Source organism: Lampris incognitus, chromosome 1 (genome assembly GCF_029633865.1).
Source record: "Lampris incognitus isolate fLamInc1 chromosome 1, fLamInc1.hap2, whole genome shotgun sequence".
Lineage (NCBI taxonomy): Eukaryota > Metazoa > Chordata > Actinopteri > Lampriformes > Lampridae > Lampris > Lampris incognitus.
In genome coordinates this window covers 138,578,480-138,597,651 of record NC_079211.1, presented here as the reverse complement: position 1 = coordinate 138,597,651, position 19,172 = coordinate 138,578,480, and the positions used below count along the sequence as shown (strand labels likewise).

The following is a 19,172-nucleotide window of genomic DNA, read 5'->3' as shown; positions in this document are numbered from 1 at the left end:
CAGTAAAGACCTGAATGATTTTTACAAGGGCCTAATTGTTATGGTCAGAAGACTGGGTCAGAGCATCTCTGAAACAGCAAGGATCATGGGGTGCTCCCGGTCAGCAGTGGTGAGTAGCTACCGACAGTGGTCCAAGGAGGGACAAACCACAAACCATTGACAGGGTGTTGGGCACCCAAGGCTCATCAATGCGCGAGGGCAACAAAGGCTATCCTGTCTGGTCTTAACCAACAGAAGGTCTACTGTAGCACAAGACACAGAATTTTTTAATGATGGCTGTAGGAGGAATGTGTCAAAACACACAGTGCATCCCACCCTGCTGTGTATGGGGCTGCGTACCTGCAGACAGGTCAGAGTGCCCATGATGACCCCTTTCCACCATCAAAAGTACCTACAATGGGCACGTAAGCGTCAGAACTGGACCTTGGAGCAGTGGAAGAAGGTGGCCTGGTCTGGTGAGTCCCGTTTTTTTTTTAGATCGCATCATGGATGGCCATGTGCGTGTGTGCCGTTTACCTGGGAAAGTCATGGTACCATGGTGCACTGTGGGAAGACGACAAGCCAGGGAGGGAGTGTGACGCTCTGGACAATGTTCTGCTGGGAAATCCTGGGTCTGGCCATTCATGTGGATGTTACTTTGACATGTACCACCTACCTAAACATTATTGCAGACCAGGTACATCCCTTCATAGCAATGGTATTCCCTGATGGCAGTGGCCTTTTTCAGCAGGATAATGTGCCCTTCCACACAGCACACATTGTTTGGGAATGGTTTGAGGAACATGGAGTGTTCAAGGTGTTGTCCTGGCCTCCAAATTATCCAGATCTCAATCTGATTGAGCATCTTTGGGATGTGCTGAACTGACAAGTCCAATCCATGGCGGCTCCACCTCGCAACTTACAGGACTTGAAGGATCTGCTGCTAATGTTTTGTGTCGGATACCACAGGACACCTTCAGGGGTCCTGAAGAGTCCACGCCTCAGTGGGTTGGTGCTGTTTTAGTGGCACACAGAGGACTAACAGTGTATCAGGCAGGTGGTTATAATGTTTTGGCTCATCAGTGTATGTATTGGTTGCTTTATGTTTTATCCTCCAAAATGCAACCAGGTTCATTGACATTGGTAAAATTTTGGAACCTGTTTACCGAGGCCATAATTAACTTTGTGCTAAGATTCTAATCTAGTCTTACAGACACCATATAAGTTGTCTCCAGTTTATGAAGTTATCATCAGCGTCTTTACCATCATCATCATTTTCGCCATGGTCATCATTACTACTAAATCAATAGAGCACAGTAATAAACACTCAACAGGGCTAGCCGGAGCACACATGCTGACCTTTAAAGATTTTCCCCTTCCCTCTCCTCCTCTCTGCACCGACAATGGTCTAACCTTTAAAGACTGTTGTGCACTCGCACATTAATTCACATTATAGCGACCTCATTAATAACAACTCTCACTGTCTCGTTCCTTTCCCCCGTACCAGAGTCTGGCTGAGCAGCTAGGCAATGCCTCTCCCTGCGCACTGCCGTAAATCAATGCCGGAAGCGCTGACTCTCGCGTGCTATCACAGTGACGGGCTAATTAACCAAGAAACAGAAAGACAGAAGGAGCAGCTTGACCGAACCCCCACACCCCCATAAACCACTTCACTCCCTTATACTGAAGTTTGATACGTTCTGGTAGGCTTCTTTGGTGTTCTCTGCTTGGAAAATGGGGAAAACAGATTTTCAGTTTGACTGACAAATGGGTGATAAGTAGGATGTAGTTATAAAATGGTTGGAAGAGTATTATTATTTTATCATGATTATCCATCCATTATCCAAATCGCTTATCCTGCTCTCAGGGTTGCGGGGATGCTGGAGCCTATCCCAGCAGTCACTGGGTGACAGGCGGGGAGACACCCTGATAATATCATATCTAATATCATAATAATATTATAATTAATGATAATAATGATAAACACCTCAGTGAAAGTCACAGTGAAGCTGACCAAGTACAGAGACCTGGAGATTGAAATCAACAGGATGTGGGGTACAAAGACCGAAACAACACCAGTGGTCATCGGAGCTCTAGGACTCATGAAGAAGGGAATGGAAAAGTTCACCAACCGTATCCCAGGCAACATCAACATCCATGCAGTCCGGAAGATCACCCTACTCGGAACAGCCCACATATTACGACGAGTACTGTCAATCAAGTGACATCTGCCCTATAGTGCCTCAGGTCCATAGTTTGGACCCAGCTCTACAGGATTTAAAACAGGAAACACGAAAGAAATAATAATAATACTAACTAATATTGTAATTATTGTATCACATATTTTGATTTAACTCATCATTCCTAAGAATACTTGCAATCACTGTCTGAATCAAAAGCTGCACTCCTGTGACTGTTCTTTAGACGTTATTACTGGTTAACTGCACACTTTGCAATGTGCAACAATAAAGTGTGGCAATAATAACCTCTACATTCAGTGATTCCAGCAGTATAGCCTATTACAGGGAACACTCTAAACCAGGAGATGTGATACCTTTGATTTACAAATATACATAACATAATCCTACTGTATACACACAAGCATGAATGCAAACACCTAGAAAGACAAGAAGAAACACATATACACACTCAAGTTTTATTTTCTTTCTTTTTTTTCACCATGCCTGCTTCCAATTACAGAGGTTTGCAGAGAGGGCCCCTGTGACTGGTTGACTGGCTGTGCAGAAGATAAACAGGTGTATGTATTGGCCATGCATCAAGTTTGGTGAAGCTTGGAGAGGGAAAGAGAGAGGAAGAGTCGTGACTAAGGCTAAAACAAGCATCAAAGAAATGATCATGCAAACACACACATGCACACACACGCACAAACTGTAATTTCTGTGCTGTAAAGCAGGACTGTGAACTCCACTGAGGCAAGCCAGTAGTACAGTGCCATCGATTTCTCTCAGGTCCTCTCCTGCTCCATAATAGGATCATCATTAAAAGGTGCCTAGTTAACCTGCCATGCTCTCCAGCACTCCAAGTGAAAATTAATACAAGTCGCCCCCATTTCCTTGGATCGTCACAGCCACAGAAGTGATATCCAGCACACCCTCTCCTTAAGGACCAATTACCAGACCTGTAGAGAACAAGGCGCTGGCATTGCCCACATAATGTTGCTTAATAGACTGATTGTAGGTCATAATGTCTGACCATTTATATGTGTGTGTGTGTGTGTGCATGAGAGATGTGTGTGTGCTGCCAAAGGATTTGGGGAATTGGGGATTTGTGATATGTGATTGAAAAGGAGCGATAGAGAAGGGGCAGACAAGAAAGAGATAGTGATGGAAGTTGAGAGAGATTAGAGACTGAGAGACAGAAACGAAGAGGAATTCCTTTGGTGGAATTGATGTTATTTATTTTTCTGATGACAAAAAAAGATGGTTGGACGAATTCACGTTTTTGGCGGCCTCACCAAGTACCATCTTTGTCCAGTGTCTTTGTTCACAACCGCGTCTAAGGTTGTCTTCGTTTGATGGCTGGGAGAGCTGGCACTGGATCGGCTTGGATGGGAGAGCTTGGTCTGCTGCGTTCTGTGGGCTTAGGGATCACGACCCTGCCTGGAGTTGTTCCCGAAGAGGAAGCACCGAGGGTGGTCTGACAGGACGCGGAAGCGGGGCAGGCTAAGCTAACTGATAGCCCATGGAGCTCGGCAGTTCCGATAACACCGAGGGCAGTCTGGCAGCGGCCTCGCCTAGCCTTGACTGTGTTTTTAGTTTCGTCGTGTGGGGTGCGGGGAGGTGTGTCGAAGGTGTCTGGCTGGGAGAGCTGGCGCTGGATCGGCTGAGGGAGCTTGGTCTGCTGCTTCCTGTGGGTCCAGGGGCCACGGCCCTGACCGGAGCTGTGCCCGAAGAGGAAACACCGAGGGCGGTCTGACAGGACGTGGAAGCGGGGCAGACTAAGCTAACTGCTAGCCCATGCAGACCAGCAGTTCCGACAGTCATCCTGGCTAGCGTTCATTCTCCTGGACAGTGATTTTTTGTTGTTGTTTAGTTTAGATATATGTGTTAGTTTGGATATGTATGTTCTTGTAGTTTTTGGACATGTGTTTTTGTCTTTGTGTTGCACTGCTGTGGGCTGGGGGAAACAACGACAAATAAAGGGTTTCTGATTCTGAATCTGAAATCAATTCCTACCAGGGCCTTGAGTTGCGATGGGGCTTCCTACCTGCTTGGTGGTTTGGCTCGGTGATATGAGGGCCAAGTGTGTGCCTGTACTGCAGCGGCTGACTTAGCCCTGTCGTTTCAAAATAGTCGAGCTTTAAGTCTCAAGGAAGCTGCCGTGCCCTCCGTCACAGCGTCCGCCTATTGACAGGCTGCTTTGCATTCACTCTCCTGCTCAAATAGCTGTCATCTCCCACATGACAGACTGACAGACCGCTGGATGTCTGCCACCTCTTGAGCAATGGGCTTTTTCCTCCGCAACTCTCGTCAACTTAACACACTCAACACGCCAACACATGGAGGCTTACATATGCGCACAGAAATGCATGTAGGCCCCCAAGTATGCACGCATCAAACACACACATGAATACACACACCCACACACACTCATACACCTTCACCCCCCAACCTGGCAGTCAGACAGCAACCCCCGCAAGGACACCCTGTCAAAACCTCTTCCTCTTCACGTCCCGTCTCCATGTGCAGGGGATTCCACCGCCAGAGGCCTCGGGATCTGTTTCTCCCTTCTTTTTCCCTGCTATTGTCTGCCACCACCCCCCCTTCATCCACTGTACCGCAGCTTTTTTCCCCTTTAATTTCTTTTATTCCAAAACTCCTTTTGTCCTTCTTTCTGTTAACATACTTCAGTTTGGACAGCCTTGACATTTTCCAGTATGAGTTTTGTGTGCAGAAGTTGAGATGCTGTTTCCAAGGATTTTATGTTGGGCTTTATGTCTTTCTGTCTTACATCCATATTCTCTCGCTGGCTGATGCTGAGCCGGGGTTAGAAGTGCACGGTCACTCTTAAAGAGTGTAGTATAAAAGACCAGTGCTGTTCTCTGGATACCGATGTTTTTTTGTTTGTAGATGTGTGTATAATTGTGTGTATAAGTTTACTTTTTATTTAGGTTATTTTTTTATTAGAAATATGGGAGGATGCCCATTTCTGTGTGATTTTTAGACGTGTGTGTGTGTTTGTGTGTGTGTGTCCAGCTTAGACATTCCCATGTCTTGTAATGTATTCCTATATAATTATGTGCATAATTGGCTCACCGCCACTATTCTTCATTTTAGTGTCATCATTGTTTTCCCAGATTTCTGTGTGGACAGTTCCTTGGAAGTGTCTCCAAAGAATTCCAAGGCAGGAGATGATTTCATGGTGGTGTTGTTCAGCCTTCTCTGTTCACTGAATGATGTCCCGAAGGCTTTAACTCAGGCCCTGGAACCGTACCTGGACAGAAGACACATATGGGAACATTTGTATATGCTGGCAGGTAACAGCACTACCATCTTTGTCTGATATCATAACTGAAGACTCTATACAATCCAACCTTAAATCACACTGTTTTATACCCGACCATATGACCATATCATATCATACAGCACCAGTAAATTGTATGCTGTGGTATTGTATAGTGGATACTGTAAGTATGGAATAAAGTTTTTTTTTGTTGATGTGATTGTCATAGCAGCAAAACATACTGTAGTTACATTGATTTAATAAACAAGCAAAGTTGGCAAATATGGCAGACCCAATGTGTAAAAGCTCTTTTCCTCCAGATAGCGTGACGGTCTAGTCCGTTGCCTACCAACACGGGAACTGCTGGTTCGAATCCCCGCGTTACCTCCGGCTTGGTCGGATGTCCCTACAGACACAATTGGCTTTGTCTGTGGGTGGGAAGCTGGATGCGGGTGTGTGTGCTGGTCGCTGCACTAGCTCCTCTGGTCGGTCGGGGCGCCTGTTCGGGGGGGGGGGAGTGGGGGGAATAGCGTGATCCTCCCATGCGCTACATCCCCCTGGGGAAACTCCTTACTGTCAGGTGAAGAGAAGTGGCTGGCGACTCCACATGTATCGGAGGAGGCATGTGGTAGTCTGCAGCCCTCCCTGGATTGGCGGGGGGGTGGAGCAGCGACCAGGATGGCTCAGGAGAACGGGGTAATTGGCCGGATGCAATTGGGGAGAAAAAAGGGAGAAATAGAAATAAATAAATAAAGCTATTTTCCAACAAATGCAACCGCAGCAAGAGCTAAAACTCAACTTTAACTGTGTTTCTTTTTTGTTGGGTGGTGGGGAAGATGGTAACATGAGGGCACTGTTTCAATTCAAATGGCCGTCTGGGATTTTGAGTGGTCAAGCAAGCCCCCGCCCCAATGATCAGCACCACCATAGATGTCAGTAAAATTGAGCAAAAATTATCTTCCGGATTGCAGCCTTAAGTGATATTTGAGTAATACACAAAATAGCAGCCGTAGACACTGAGCTTCACCGCTGTCAAAATAAAAGTTTTAAACCCTTCCCTTTACCTACATTTCTGTCACAAATTACAATTTTGTCTTCCTTGGGAAATAGATTAGAGTAACTGATTTGACAAATATAATCTCAAAAATGCATTTAAGATGTCTCTAACCAAAATAAAAAATCTAATTTTAATCCTAGAGTATATTTCTCATTCCTCCCATTAATAAACACAGAGAATTGTTCCATTGCCTACCAACATGGGGATCAACGGTTCGAATACCCGTGTTACCTCCGGCTTGGTCGGGCGCCCCTACAGACACAATTGGCTGTGTCTGTGGGTGGGAAGCTGGATGTGTGGGTATGTGTCCTGGTCACTGCACTGGCACCTCCTCTGGTCGGTCGGGGTGCCTGTTTGGGGGGGAGGGAACTGGGGGGAATAGCGTGATCCTCCCATGTGCTACTCCCCCTGGTGAAACTCCTCGCTGTCAGGTGAAAAGAAGCAGCTGGAGACTCCACATGTATCAAAGGAGGCATGTGGTAGTCTGCAGCCCTCCCCGGATCGGCAGACGGGGTGGAATAGTGACTGGGACGGCTCGGAAGAGTGGTGTAATTGGCTGGGTACGGGGGAGAAACCCCCCCCCCCCAATTTTTTTTTAAAGAAATATAATATAAAAAAAATAAACACAGAATCATTGACACTGTGTGTGTGTGTGTGTGTGTGTGTGTGTGTGTGTGTGTGTGTGTGTGTGTGTGTGTGTGTGTGTGTGTGTGTGTGTGTGTGGCAGTACGGTGGCCCAGTGGTTAGCACTGTTGCCTCACAGCAAGAAGGTCCTGGGTTCGAACCCCAGGCCGTCCCAGGTCCTTTCTGTGTGGAAAGAACAAACGTCACTGTAACAAAAAAACGGTACAGTGACAAAAATAAAGTGGCTTTCTTTCTTTCTAGAATATACTGTTACAAGCTGCCATTACAGCACAACCTCCCCTTGCTTTTCTTCTGCCGTAAGCGTTGACACAGGGCTTAATCAGAAGTTGTTTGGCGTCTGAATTTTTATAGTGGTGATTTTTATATTTTGGTTGTTAATTATTCTAGAATAGCAGTCAGTTAAGGAAGCTGAGAGACAGACTGAGAGAGAAAAAGAGATTTTTAATATTACTCAACCATTTTTTTTCCTGATAGGTTAACTACTTTAATTGCTAGACTGTGCCCAGTCTTTGTATTATGATTCGGGTGACAGGATGCCCGCATGTTCCATCTGAATCGTTTCCCGAACCAGCTTTCACGGGAAAAGAAAGGCAGTTTCCCTGTTTCTTCGCTCGCAGTGTTGTTGCATCACACCATTGCGAGTTGTTTCAAGTCGATGCAGTGGTCAGTACAGTAGCAGGTGGTGTAAAGTCTCGAGAACTGAGTGAGTTTGTGGAGTAGGTAGGTCTCTGCCTCACCTGCCAAGGAGCACCCCCCCCCCCCCCCCGTATACAGAAACCGCCATCCCTTTTCTCTCCTGTATTTCACTGGGTCTGGGGTCATAGATTTGTTAGGTGTCACAAGGGACTTCAATGCACTTCCACTGCTGTCACTATACTAAATCTTTCTGATGTAGCCTTTGGTTTTATGGCCGGCACTGTAGGAAGTTTATGGGTGCCATACAACTTCATGCTGTAGCTGTTCTGGTATCAATATGAGCGGGATATGAAAGGGCAGAGTGATGAAAGACATAATACACCTGGCGGGAGTAGTATGATTTCTACTGTCAGCCCACCTGGGTTTGATAGAGAACATCTGAATTAACTTGACGTTACTTACGTTTTACTCTGGATATGTCAACAACAAAAATGGAAAGAGGATTTGAGTTGTCTGATGTGGGTACACGAGTTATCAGTGTCTCTGTTCTGTCATTCCTTGACAAATTAGGTTATATCTGCAGAGAAGAATCAGAAGCAGATCCAGGGTGCCATGATGGCTGAGTGAACTAGTGCCTGGTTCAGAAAAGTTTATGTATACGCAGTAAAACAAGGCTTCTACTTTGGAGTCGCCACAAGTGAATTCTTCTCATCTTGCATCCTCCGTTGTTGCTTCAGTATAACCGAGGCTCAGCGTTTTTCGATTTTTACCGATTTTCACTGAAAAATACCCAGATTTTTTTAAAAGGAGCAGATCGGTTCAAACTGATTGTCACCTGGATTTTATGTTTCCACGGATCCAAAAGTTGTTCCTGTTCGTGCGAGGTTACATAACAGTGTCCTCTTGTGGCGAAATTCGGCATTCTGGATGACTTTGAATCATAAAATCCAAAAACGTTGATCCTTGAGTATAACTTCTTACATTTCATCAGGAATCAGGAACAATTTAATGTCATTTCTATCATGTACTTGCATACACAAAAGAAACAAAATTTCGCTTCACCCAGCCCACAGCAGTGCAATGCAAAAGATAAGAACACGTATCCAAAATTTCCAGAAATGACACCGCCAAAAACATATAAAAACAAAGGAAAAAAGAAACACACAAACAGCTAACAACACGGTCCATGTAGTACAACACAGTCCAAAAACTCCACTGTCCAGAGAACGAACGCCAGCCAGGATGACTGTCGGAACTGTCGGTCTGCATGGGCTAGCAGTTAGCTTAGCCTGCCCCGCTTCCGTGCCCGTTAAACCGCGCTCGGTGCTTCCTCTTCGGGCGCAGCTCCAGGCAGGGCCGTGGTCCCTGGGCCCGCCGGACGCAGCAGACCACGCTCTCTCAGCCGATCCAACGCCAGCTCTCCCAGCCATTAGATGACATAGAGGCTTGCAAATGACACAGCAGTGGTGCAGCAAACATCTAACAAGCCTCCATGATGTTTGAATCTGTATTCCATCAGACGTATACCATTCCCCCTTATGTTTGGTCTGGCCTCACTGTTTTACTTGCCACATTTATTTTCTTTTTCCGTCAGACACAACACGAACAGTCCCCGTATTGGTCAGCTGTGTCCGGGACGTTATCACCAAATCCATCCACAGTCTCTTGAGACACACGGTCTCTATCGCAATGGCCTGGCAAACCACAGAGGAGCCCAAAGGAGCCTTGTTCAGACGGAGTCCTCCAGAGAGCATCCTGGCTAAGATCCCCAAAGTGTGGAACTACACCCCGGTGGAACCGCAGGGAAAGGAGGCTGTTGCAAAGGGTGCATACACGTTGAGTTGTACAGCTTCAAGAAAATGAAAAATACTTCTGTGTAATTTTATGTTCATTTTGGGCTGACACAATCTACATCTGTTTGACTGCAATTTGTTTGAGCGCTTCTCATTAAAGTTACATTTGTTTTAATTGGAACCTGCTACTGAGTGTTTTTATGATTTTGCTCTCACCTTGTAGGTGTCATATCGCTAGCCGTTCAGGCTTTGTCCTTCCTGTTCACCAACCTGCCCTTGGCTGTGGCCTCCATTCCTCTTTCTGTACGCTTCCTCTTCCATGTGGCAGAGAGACGTCTCTCTCAATACACCCGGCAGCTGCGCTCCGTGGGCCTGTTGCTCTGGGTCCTACTGAGCTGCCTGGTCCAGGGCTTGGAGGACCAAAATACCCTGGAAAAGATCAGTGACCTGACCCTTGACAGGGGGTTGAAGGACCGCCTAGCCCTGGTGGCCGAGTGCCTACAGGCTACCATGGGCATTCAACAGAAGGTAAAAGATAATGTATGGGTAATGTATGAGCTCGTGTGTGTGCGCACGCGTGCATGTAGTATATATGTATGCACATTTCTGGCTGTCTGTTGAAGTCTGATTGTGGACTACTAAATAAATGATATCCGAGATCCGTCTCAATGTGCCATTTTTAAGTTTTATGTAAGTGAAATTACTGATGTAGTGCCACATGTCGTATTTCTGCTCAGCCTGGTTTGCTGTTTTGTGCCTGGCAGGGTGTTCCTAAACCCACAGTCCACAAGGTATTGCAGGTCTTGGAGGAGAATAGACCCAAGTGGATAACCATGCAGCTGCAGAGGGCCCGCAAGTTGTGCTCAGGCAGGTGAGAGGTCAACTGGCGGGATTTAACATGAGGTCACTGTCGGCCTGAAATTGATTTTTTTTTTATGTATTCCAAACAGGGTAATTTACATTTAATCCATCATGATTCCCAGTTTTTGAATGTTATTGATTATTCATGTCCCATCTTTAACAAAACATGAAATACTAGACCATTTTGATGATGAAAATCACTTTTTATGAAATGACTGCACATTTCTCTAATACTTGAATGTCATTGATGGATCAGCAGCAGAATGGAGGTAGATGGGTCCGAGTCTAATGAAGGAAGAGTTTCAAACTGATTTATGGTACGTTGTACCAGTTGACAGTAAATATATTTGGGATAGCACAATGAAAGGACTTTACAATGTAGATATTCTTTTTTTTTTAATTGACCGCTCAAAGTCTTGATGGACGGTAATCATTAAAAGCAATTTTTCCCACAGAAAGCAATGAATCGTAGAGATGTGTTTGTGGTGAACCGGCTGCTGTCACAGTGCGAAATATGCTGTGGGGGGGGGGGGGGGGTCGGGTTTCAGTTTGGACTGCCCTGCGACCTTTGGCTCTGTGCTCCGCAACTCTTTCCCAGAACTTGTCTCTGTGACTGCATGCTTGATCACATCAGACTCTACGTGCATCCATCCTTGTTAAAGGGTGACTCCGCAAAGTAACAAAACCACATGAACACGGGCAAAAAAAAAAAAAAGGATAAAATAAATAAATTTAAAAAAACTTAAATAAATCAAATGCAGAGTAGATTATACCTCGTTCCCGGAAAAAGAAAACAAACTGTCTGGCTCAGTGACAGGAATATGGAGGGGAGGTGGGTGATGGGAACAGGGAGTTGAGTGGAATAGTGAAAGAAGAGTGATTATGTATCACCTGTCGGAGGCGTTCACTGGGATCATTACTATTCATTAAACTAACCTTCACAGGGAAGTGACGCCTGGCTTGTAAACAATCAGAATACAGTGGTGTCAGACGAGAGAGAGAGAGAGAGGGAGAGAGAAGGGGAGAGGCAGGAGAAGTGAGAGAGTAGAAAGTCCAAAAACAACCCCCTGTTCATTGTCAGCTGGCATCAAGCACACAAACAGAAAGACACACACAGAGACACACAGAGACACACACACACACACACACACACACACACACACATGCACATTTATTGAACCAACTACCGGGAACACGCCACCCCCCCACCCCCCGTTAAGCTCCCTTCTCTCCCAACTACCCCCACACCACACCCCACTACCACCACCCACCTTGTCTTTGCAAAGTAATTTGTAGAGGAGAAGATTATTGTTCTCCATCATGGTGACCCTGGCTGGGATGACGGGATGCATACACAGATGAAGATGAATGCAGTTATTCCTTGGCGGAGGTCTGCCTCTTTCAGGGCACATTGGCCCTAATGACATGATTGATAGGCTGTCCCAAATCCGGAGAGGCCCTCATTAATCACCCCGCTGACTGAATCCAATCATCTGCTTCACCTGCACAGTGATGGACAGGAAAGGATACAGCGCAGGTGCTGACACGGATGCACAGCCACTGCCGCCACCTGACAACGACACTGGCAAACCCCCCCCCCGCCCCAACCCCCAACCCCACCCCAACCCCGTTGAAAGAATAAAACGAAAGGGAACGTACAGATCAGACAGGCTCTCTCTTCCTTGCTACTCTCAATGTCAAGCCTGCCAATGACTGCCTGACAGGCGACGTAGTTTCCGCGACCTTATAATTACGAAGGTGGAGAGAGAGAGAGAGAGAGAGAGAGAGAGAGAGAGAGAGAGAGAGAGAGACGGAGAGAGAGAAAGTGAGAAAGAGAGAGAGTGAAAGGGAGAAAAAACAATGACAGGAGGTGTGTGTGTGAAGGAAAGTGCTTGATGGACGGCGGTGTGAAATCCATCTGCAGAGAAAGGGCAGGAAAATAACTGCGGTTTCTGCCAGGGAGGAGACTGTACGTGGGGACCTTGACACACATTTCATCCACACACATACACATCCCCTCGCACATGTGTACACAAATCATCAATTTTACAGCATCCGTCAATTAAAATCATTTGGGTGTATCATCATGGCTATTTCCTCACTCAATCACTCTGAGAGAAAGAGTTTTTGCATAAACATCTAATTTAACAGAATTCTTCTCTTTGTGCTATGAAGGAAATGGTTTCAAAGTGGTTAAACTTTGATTTGAATAATGGAGTACATTTTGGGGCGCCCCCGTGGCTCACCTGGTAGAGCGCGTACCACATAAGGCTGAGTCCGTACCACAGTGGCCTGGGTTCGAATCCAGCCTGTGTCCCTTCCCAACATGTTATCCCCACGTTTCCTGTGTTCCTCTAATGTCGCTGTTAAAATAAAGCAGAAAATGCCAGAAAAATAATCTTAAAAAATGCAGTGCATTTTACTGGGGGCTGGGGTTAGAATACCCCCATCCATCCATTATCCGAACCGCTTATCCTGCGCCCAGGGTTGTGGGGATGCTGGAGCCTCTCCCAGCTGTCATTTGGCGGCAGGCGGGGAGACTCCCTGGACAGGCCACCAGGCCATCTCACAGGGCCGACACACACACACACACACACACACACACACACACACACACACACACACACACACACACACACACACACACACACACATTCATACCTAGGGACAATTTAGAATGTCTGATTCACCTGACCTGCATATCTTTGGAGAGGAAACCGGAGCCCCCGGAGGAAACCCACACAGACATGGAGAGAACACGCAAACTCCACACAGCACGACCTGGGACTACCCCCCCAAGTTTGGACTACCCCGGGGCTCAAACCCAGGACCTTCTTGCTGTGAGGCGACCACGCTAACCACTGCACCACTGTGCCGCCCTAGAATACCCCCAATTTTTGCACAAAAAAGAAAAAGAGAGAAGAGAAGTTTAGAAACTAGCTCCTGGGCCAGGAGTGTGGCCCTTGAAGAGGTATACAGACACAAATGTCTTTTTCTCACTTAAGAAGACCTCACCACATGAAAAGGAAGAAGCTAGTAACATTAGCTCAGAGTCTTATACTGCTGTCTTCAATCACGACTGTTACTTCCTGTAATTCTTTTCCACATATTTACCCTCCCCTTCTGCCCTCTCTCAAATCCAAATTCAAACGGCTTTATTGGCATGACGTTACGATGTACATATTGCCAGAGCAAGGATTTAAACATTGAAAAGCTAAACATCTCTCTCCCTGTCTCTGTCTCTCTCTCTCTCTTTACATTTGTCTCTGGTTTTCTATCTCTTCCTTCTTGTCTCACTGTTCCCATTTCAGTGTATTTGAGCGCAGTGGGGAGAGTGTGGCAGCGCAGGAGAAAGGAGTTGCGGCGGCTGAACTGACTGAGCAGAAAATAGGTCTGATGCTGCTGGAGATCTGCCACAAAGCAGGTGGCAGCGGCTACCTGAGGCAGATCTATCACATCATCCGGGGCAATGAGGTAGGCAAACACTCCTTCTCCCCCAGCAATTAGGTGTCTGCTGGCCTGAGGCCGCAGGCTGTTCATGGGGGAAAACGGGTGAGGAGGGGGGTGGAGAGTGTGTGTGTGTGTGTTTGTGGGGCAGCTACTTGTCTGCAGTCAGGGAGCTCTTCTGTTCTTAGGTTTTGATGTTCTCAAAAAAGTAACAAACCTAGACTGAGTGGTGTTGTGTCACATTCTCAGTGACATACGAGTTGTTCAGGGGATTGGGAGATAGGCGTGGAGAGTAAACGTGTTAAGGTAAAACCACAGTCGGAGTATTTTTTTGTTGTATTTTTTACACTTGAGTGTCATTTCTCTCGTTACCTTCTACATGAGAAAAAGAAGGAACATTACACAAGTGTTGTTCACTGACAAGTACTCAAAATCTTTGTTAGTCCTGTGCAATAACCGTTAAAGATTTGTACATGTTTCACTCGTTCTCTTCATCCATTCATTCATCCATCCATTATCCAAGCCGCTTATCCCAACTGGGGGCGCGGGGATGCTGGAGCCTATTCTACCAGTCATTGGGTGGCAGGCGGGGGGGCACCCTGGACAGGCCACCAGTCCATCCCAGGGCTGGCACATTCACACCTAGGGACACTTTAGTATGGCCGAGTCACCTGACCTACATGTCTTTGGACTGTGGAGGAAACCCACACAGACACAGAGAGAACATGCAAACTCCACACAGAGGACAACCCAGGATGACCCCCTCAAGGTTGGACAACCCAGGACTTTGTTGCTGTGAGGCAGCCGCGCTAACCACTGCGCCACCGTGCCTCTTTCTGTTCAATCTTGTGAGTTTCTCTCAAGATTGTGAATAACTATTCCCTCATGGGGGTTGTAAGCAACAGTCCAATAGTTTTTGGAGGCTAAAACCTATGCAAGGTCCAGTGTTTGAACCTCTCCAATGGCTCCTCTAATCTCCTTACTGAAACACACCTGTACGTTAAGGGAGAGGTCATAGTCAGGCACAGACAGGTGTGTCTCCTTGACCAGCTGGGCGGGCCCCGATTCTCTCTGCCTCCCACCCAGTGCTCAATGCACACATTACATGCTGGTCCCATGTAAAGGTCACATGTCCCTGTACTTATTATGTCCAAAAAATACGCAGTAAAAGTAAGAGAAAGTACCTACAAATGATCAGTCAGGTGTAAAAGTAATTTTTTTCAAAATCAGTTTGGTTACTGCAGCATGTATAGCCACGTGGGACTGATCTTTAAAGCAAGTCCTGACATCGTCCACCTATAAGTTTGTCAAATATACAGCAAAATACAGTTCTCCTACATTACGTAGCGCTTAAGAGGCATTATCTTATACCCTTTCCCCTGATTTATGCTATTTTGTGGAGGTGACAGTGGAGCTCCACCACAGGTCTCTGCAGTGTCTGAATAACTATGCAGAGGGATTTGCTGTAGTTTACACTCGCCTCCTCAGAAACATAACTGAACTGGAGGATACAGACTACTTGGACACCACAGGGCCAACTACCTGCTATGTGTTTCCAGTACTGGCATCCAGTAATTCATCCATCTCTTGCATTTGGCATACAAACATAGCCAATGCCCTGTCCTCCTGCCTCAACATTTTATCTCACAGATCATTTAGCAAAGTAGTTTCCATTGCAAGCCTTCTCCATTGCTGCTATTGTTACCATTGAGAGAATGTAAACACCAAGGATGCCGTGTTACCAGTGTGAGGGATTGGTTCATGACTGACAAAGTAATCATGATTACTTTGTCAGCTGATTTTGTTATCTATGAACTGCCATTTAATTTTGTGCTTAACAGTCTATGAGTTGCATCTATGGAGTCATATAGATCTTTTTTCCCCTTTTTCTCCCCAATTGTAGTTGGCCCCACTCTTCCGAGCCATCCCTTTTGCTGCTCCACCCCTTCTGCCGATCTGGGGAGGGTTGCAGACTACCACATGCCTCCTTCGATACATGTGGAGTCCCCAGCCGCTTCTTTTCACCTGACAGTGAGGAGTTTCTCCAGGGGGATGTAGCGCGTGGGGGGATCACGCTATTCCACCCAGTTCCCCCTCCCCCCTGAACAGCCGCCCTGACCGACCAGAGGAGGCACTAGTGCAGCGACCAGGACACATATCCACATCCGGCTTCCCACCTGGAGACACGGCCAATTGACACAACCAAGCCGGAGGTAACATGGGGATTTGAACTGGTGATCCCTGTGTTGGTAGGCAACAAAATAGACAAGGCTGAGCATTTTCGGTTTTTATTTTTCAAAGCTATCCAGCATGCCGAATTTCGCCACAAGATGACATTGTTACATAACCTCACATGAACAGGAACAACTTTTGGATCCGTGGAAACATAAAATCCGGGTGAAAATCAGTTTAAACCGATCTGCTCCTATTAAAAAATCTGGGTGTTTTTTGGTGAAAATCGGTAAAAACCAAAAAAGCTGAGCCTTGGGAATAGGCCACTACACTACCCGGACGCTGCAGTAGCATAAATCTATGTGCCATAGGTGCGGCGGTGCTATGCCGTCACCTCAATGGGAAAGCATAAATCGGGCATTACACAGTTTTGTGTGTGACTGTTCAGGCCATACCTTTGCCATATTCAGAGCAAACTAAGCCAGTCTTCTTCCTGCTTCCTGCTTCCTGCCTTGCTATTGTGCCAAGGCTCTACGCTGATGTCAAATATTTTGATAATCCTGAAGTAAAAGATGGGTCAGTGGTGCTAACAAAGGGTGGAGGAATTCTAAACAACTACCATGGCCGGTCACACATTGATAGAACGGTACAATAGGTGCAAGGGTGAGGCTTTCAGTAGAGCTATGAGGGGGCTGTTTATTCTGCTTCAATGAGTTGGTGCTGATTCTACTGATGAATATACAGGGGATACAGACTGACCATGACAACCCAATTAGGAACTGGGGTGCTCATGCATTCATATGCTGAAGTAACAAAGTTTTCTTTTCAGTAAAGTTCTAACCAACTTGTAAAAGACTGGGCACCACACATTGAATTGACTGACTTTCACAGGTTAGTGCCCTAGGCAAGCACGCTGGTTAACACTGCAGTCATAGAGGGGCACACACTTGCTGAGAAGCACAGACTTGTCCGGATTGTATTCAAAAAAGCATGATATAGGGCGTCCGGGTGGCATGGTGGTCTTTTCTGTTGCCTACCAGCATGGGGATCGCCGGTTCGAATTCCTGTGTTACCTCCGGCTTGGTCGGCCGTCCCTACAGACACAATTGGCCGTGTCTGCGGGTGGGAAGCTGGATGTGGGTATGTGTCCTGGTCGCTGCACTAGCGCCTCCTCTGGTCAATTGGGGACGCCTGTTCGGGGGGGGGGGACTGGGGGGGAAATAGCATGATCCTCCCAAGTGCTACATCTTCCTGGCGAAACTTCTCACTGTCAGGTCAAAAGAAGCAGCTGGCGACTCCACCTGTATTGGAGGAGGCGTGTGGTAGTCTGCAGCCCTTCCCGAATCAGCAGAGGGGGTGGGGCAGTGACCGGGACGGCTCGGAAGAGTGGCGTAATTGGCCAAGTACAACTGGGGAGAAAAAGGGGGGGGGAACTACCCTATTTTGGGCACACAGGTGGAGATGCTCATGGCCAAATTGAGGTTGTCATTGGCCTATATAGCATCCAGTATGTTCCCAGTTTAAGATGCAAAGCTATGTCCAGAGAGGCTCCTAGTTAGCCCCTCATAGCAACAATCTGTACATTGCAAGCCCAAGGTCAAGGTGAGGGTGGGCAGGTCAAGATCAGACTGGGAGGGCAGAAGGATGGAGGGAGAGGAGGTTTAGAGGCCATGACAAGTTGATGGATGGGGATGTAGTGGATTCACACTGGGAGTACCCCTGTACACACACACACACACACACACACACACACACATGCACACACACGCACACACACACATCCTTGCTTCCACACATTTCACTAGAGTATTACACTAACCAAATTCATCTTTTTCAAACGGATGTAGAAAGTGAGTTTGTGTCCTAAAAATCTTCCCATTGTTTTTTTTAAAATTATTATTCATTATTCTTGCTTTTGAGTAGCTCTGATTAATTTCCTCTTTTCTTGGGGCCGAACAATTAGGGAATAGGTGGAACGAATGTGCTTGAAAAAGTGCCTCATAGAAATCATGATCAGTTTCTACTTTTGTAAGGATGATAAAACTGGGAATAGGCTAAGAGACACGGCTGTATCTTAACAATCTAAGCGCATGAGCCAAAGCGCATGGCAAGTGTCTAAATCTACTTTTTCTAGTTTAACGGTGGATAATCTGAGTGCAACCTAAGGCGCATGGCTGAAAGGGTTTGTACTTAGTCTTTTAATTAACCATAGGTGTGTTTTGGGCGTAACGTGAAACAAACCAGGGTGACACGGTGGAGCAGTGGTTAGCGCGCTCGCCTCACAGCAAGAAGGTCCTGTGTTCGAACCCCGAGGTTGTCCAACCTTGGGGGTCATCCCAGGTCGTCCTGTGTGTGGAGTCTACATGTTCCTCTCGTGTCTGCGTGGGTTTCCACTGGGTGTTCCAGTTTCCTCCCACAGTCCAAAGACATGTAGGTCAGGTGAATCGGCCGTACTAAATTGTCCCTAGGTCTTCTTCTTCTTCTTCGGCAGTCCATCGAAACAGTGATAACTGTGATTCAGTTTACGCTCGGCAAGCACAAGTAAGACCAAAGGGGAGGTTTATGGATGTGGTGAGGAAGGACATTCAAGTCAGGTCAGCCTTTGCTGCTACCATTATGACAGTAGATGGTACTAGCTGCGTCTGTTTCTACTGCCTTGTAGATTTGCCTCTTTAGGCAAAGGCTAGGGGAACATAACTCCAAATTCAAATCCAAGAAGGCGCTGGCAGCAGGGCACTCGATGCCCCAATAGGATTATGAGCCCTATCGGACCAGTGGCACAGACATCAGATGGCATGCAGAGGAACCACTCTGTTGGTCAATGGATGGCATCACTTGTCCCTAGGTGTGAATGTGTGGGCCCTCTGATGGCCTGGCAGCCTGTCCAGGGTGTCTCCCCACCTGCCACACAATGACTGCTGGGATAGGCTCCAGCATCCCGTGACCCAAATTCGGATAAGCGGCTTGGATAGTGGATGGATGGATGGATGAAACAAACCAATCAGAGTGTCATCTCCCATTCCCTTTAACAGCCAGGTGTGCTTGCACCTTGGCAGATTGCTATCATAATGTTGCATTGTGCACCAGCCCATATAGGTGCATATTTGCTATCTTAATAA

At 46.7% G+C, this 19,172-nt stretch overlaps 1 protein-coding gene across 1 annotated transcript in view; it reads left to right on the top strand.

Moving 5' to 3' along the window:
- Positions 1 to 19,172, top strand: part of kiaa0825 (KIAA0825 ortholog) — a 67,827-nt gene that overhangs the window by 45,711 nt on the left and 2,944 nt on the right. Inside the window, exons 15-19 of the mRNA XM_056294183.1 lie at positions 5,297 to 5,476; positions 9,375 to 9,605; positions 9,797 to 10,101; positions 10,338 to 10,444; positions 13,770 to 13,908. Of these exons, the coding sequence (XP_056150158.1) occupies positions 5,297 to 5,476; positions 9,375 to 9,605; positions 9,797 to 10,101; positions 10,338 to 10,444; positions 13,770 to 13,908 (962 nt within the window). The remainder of the gene's footprint in view (positions 1 to 5,296; positions 5,477 to 9,374; positions 9,606 to 9,796; positions 10,102 to 10,337; positions 10,445 to 13,769; positions 13,909 to 19,172) is intronic.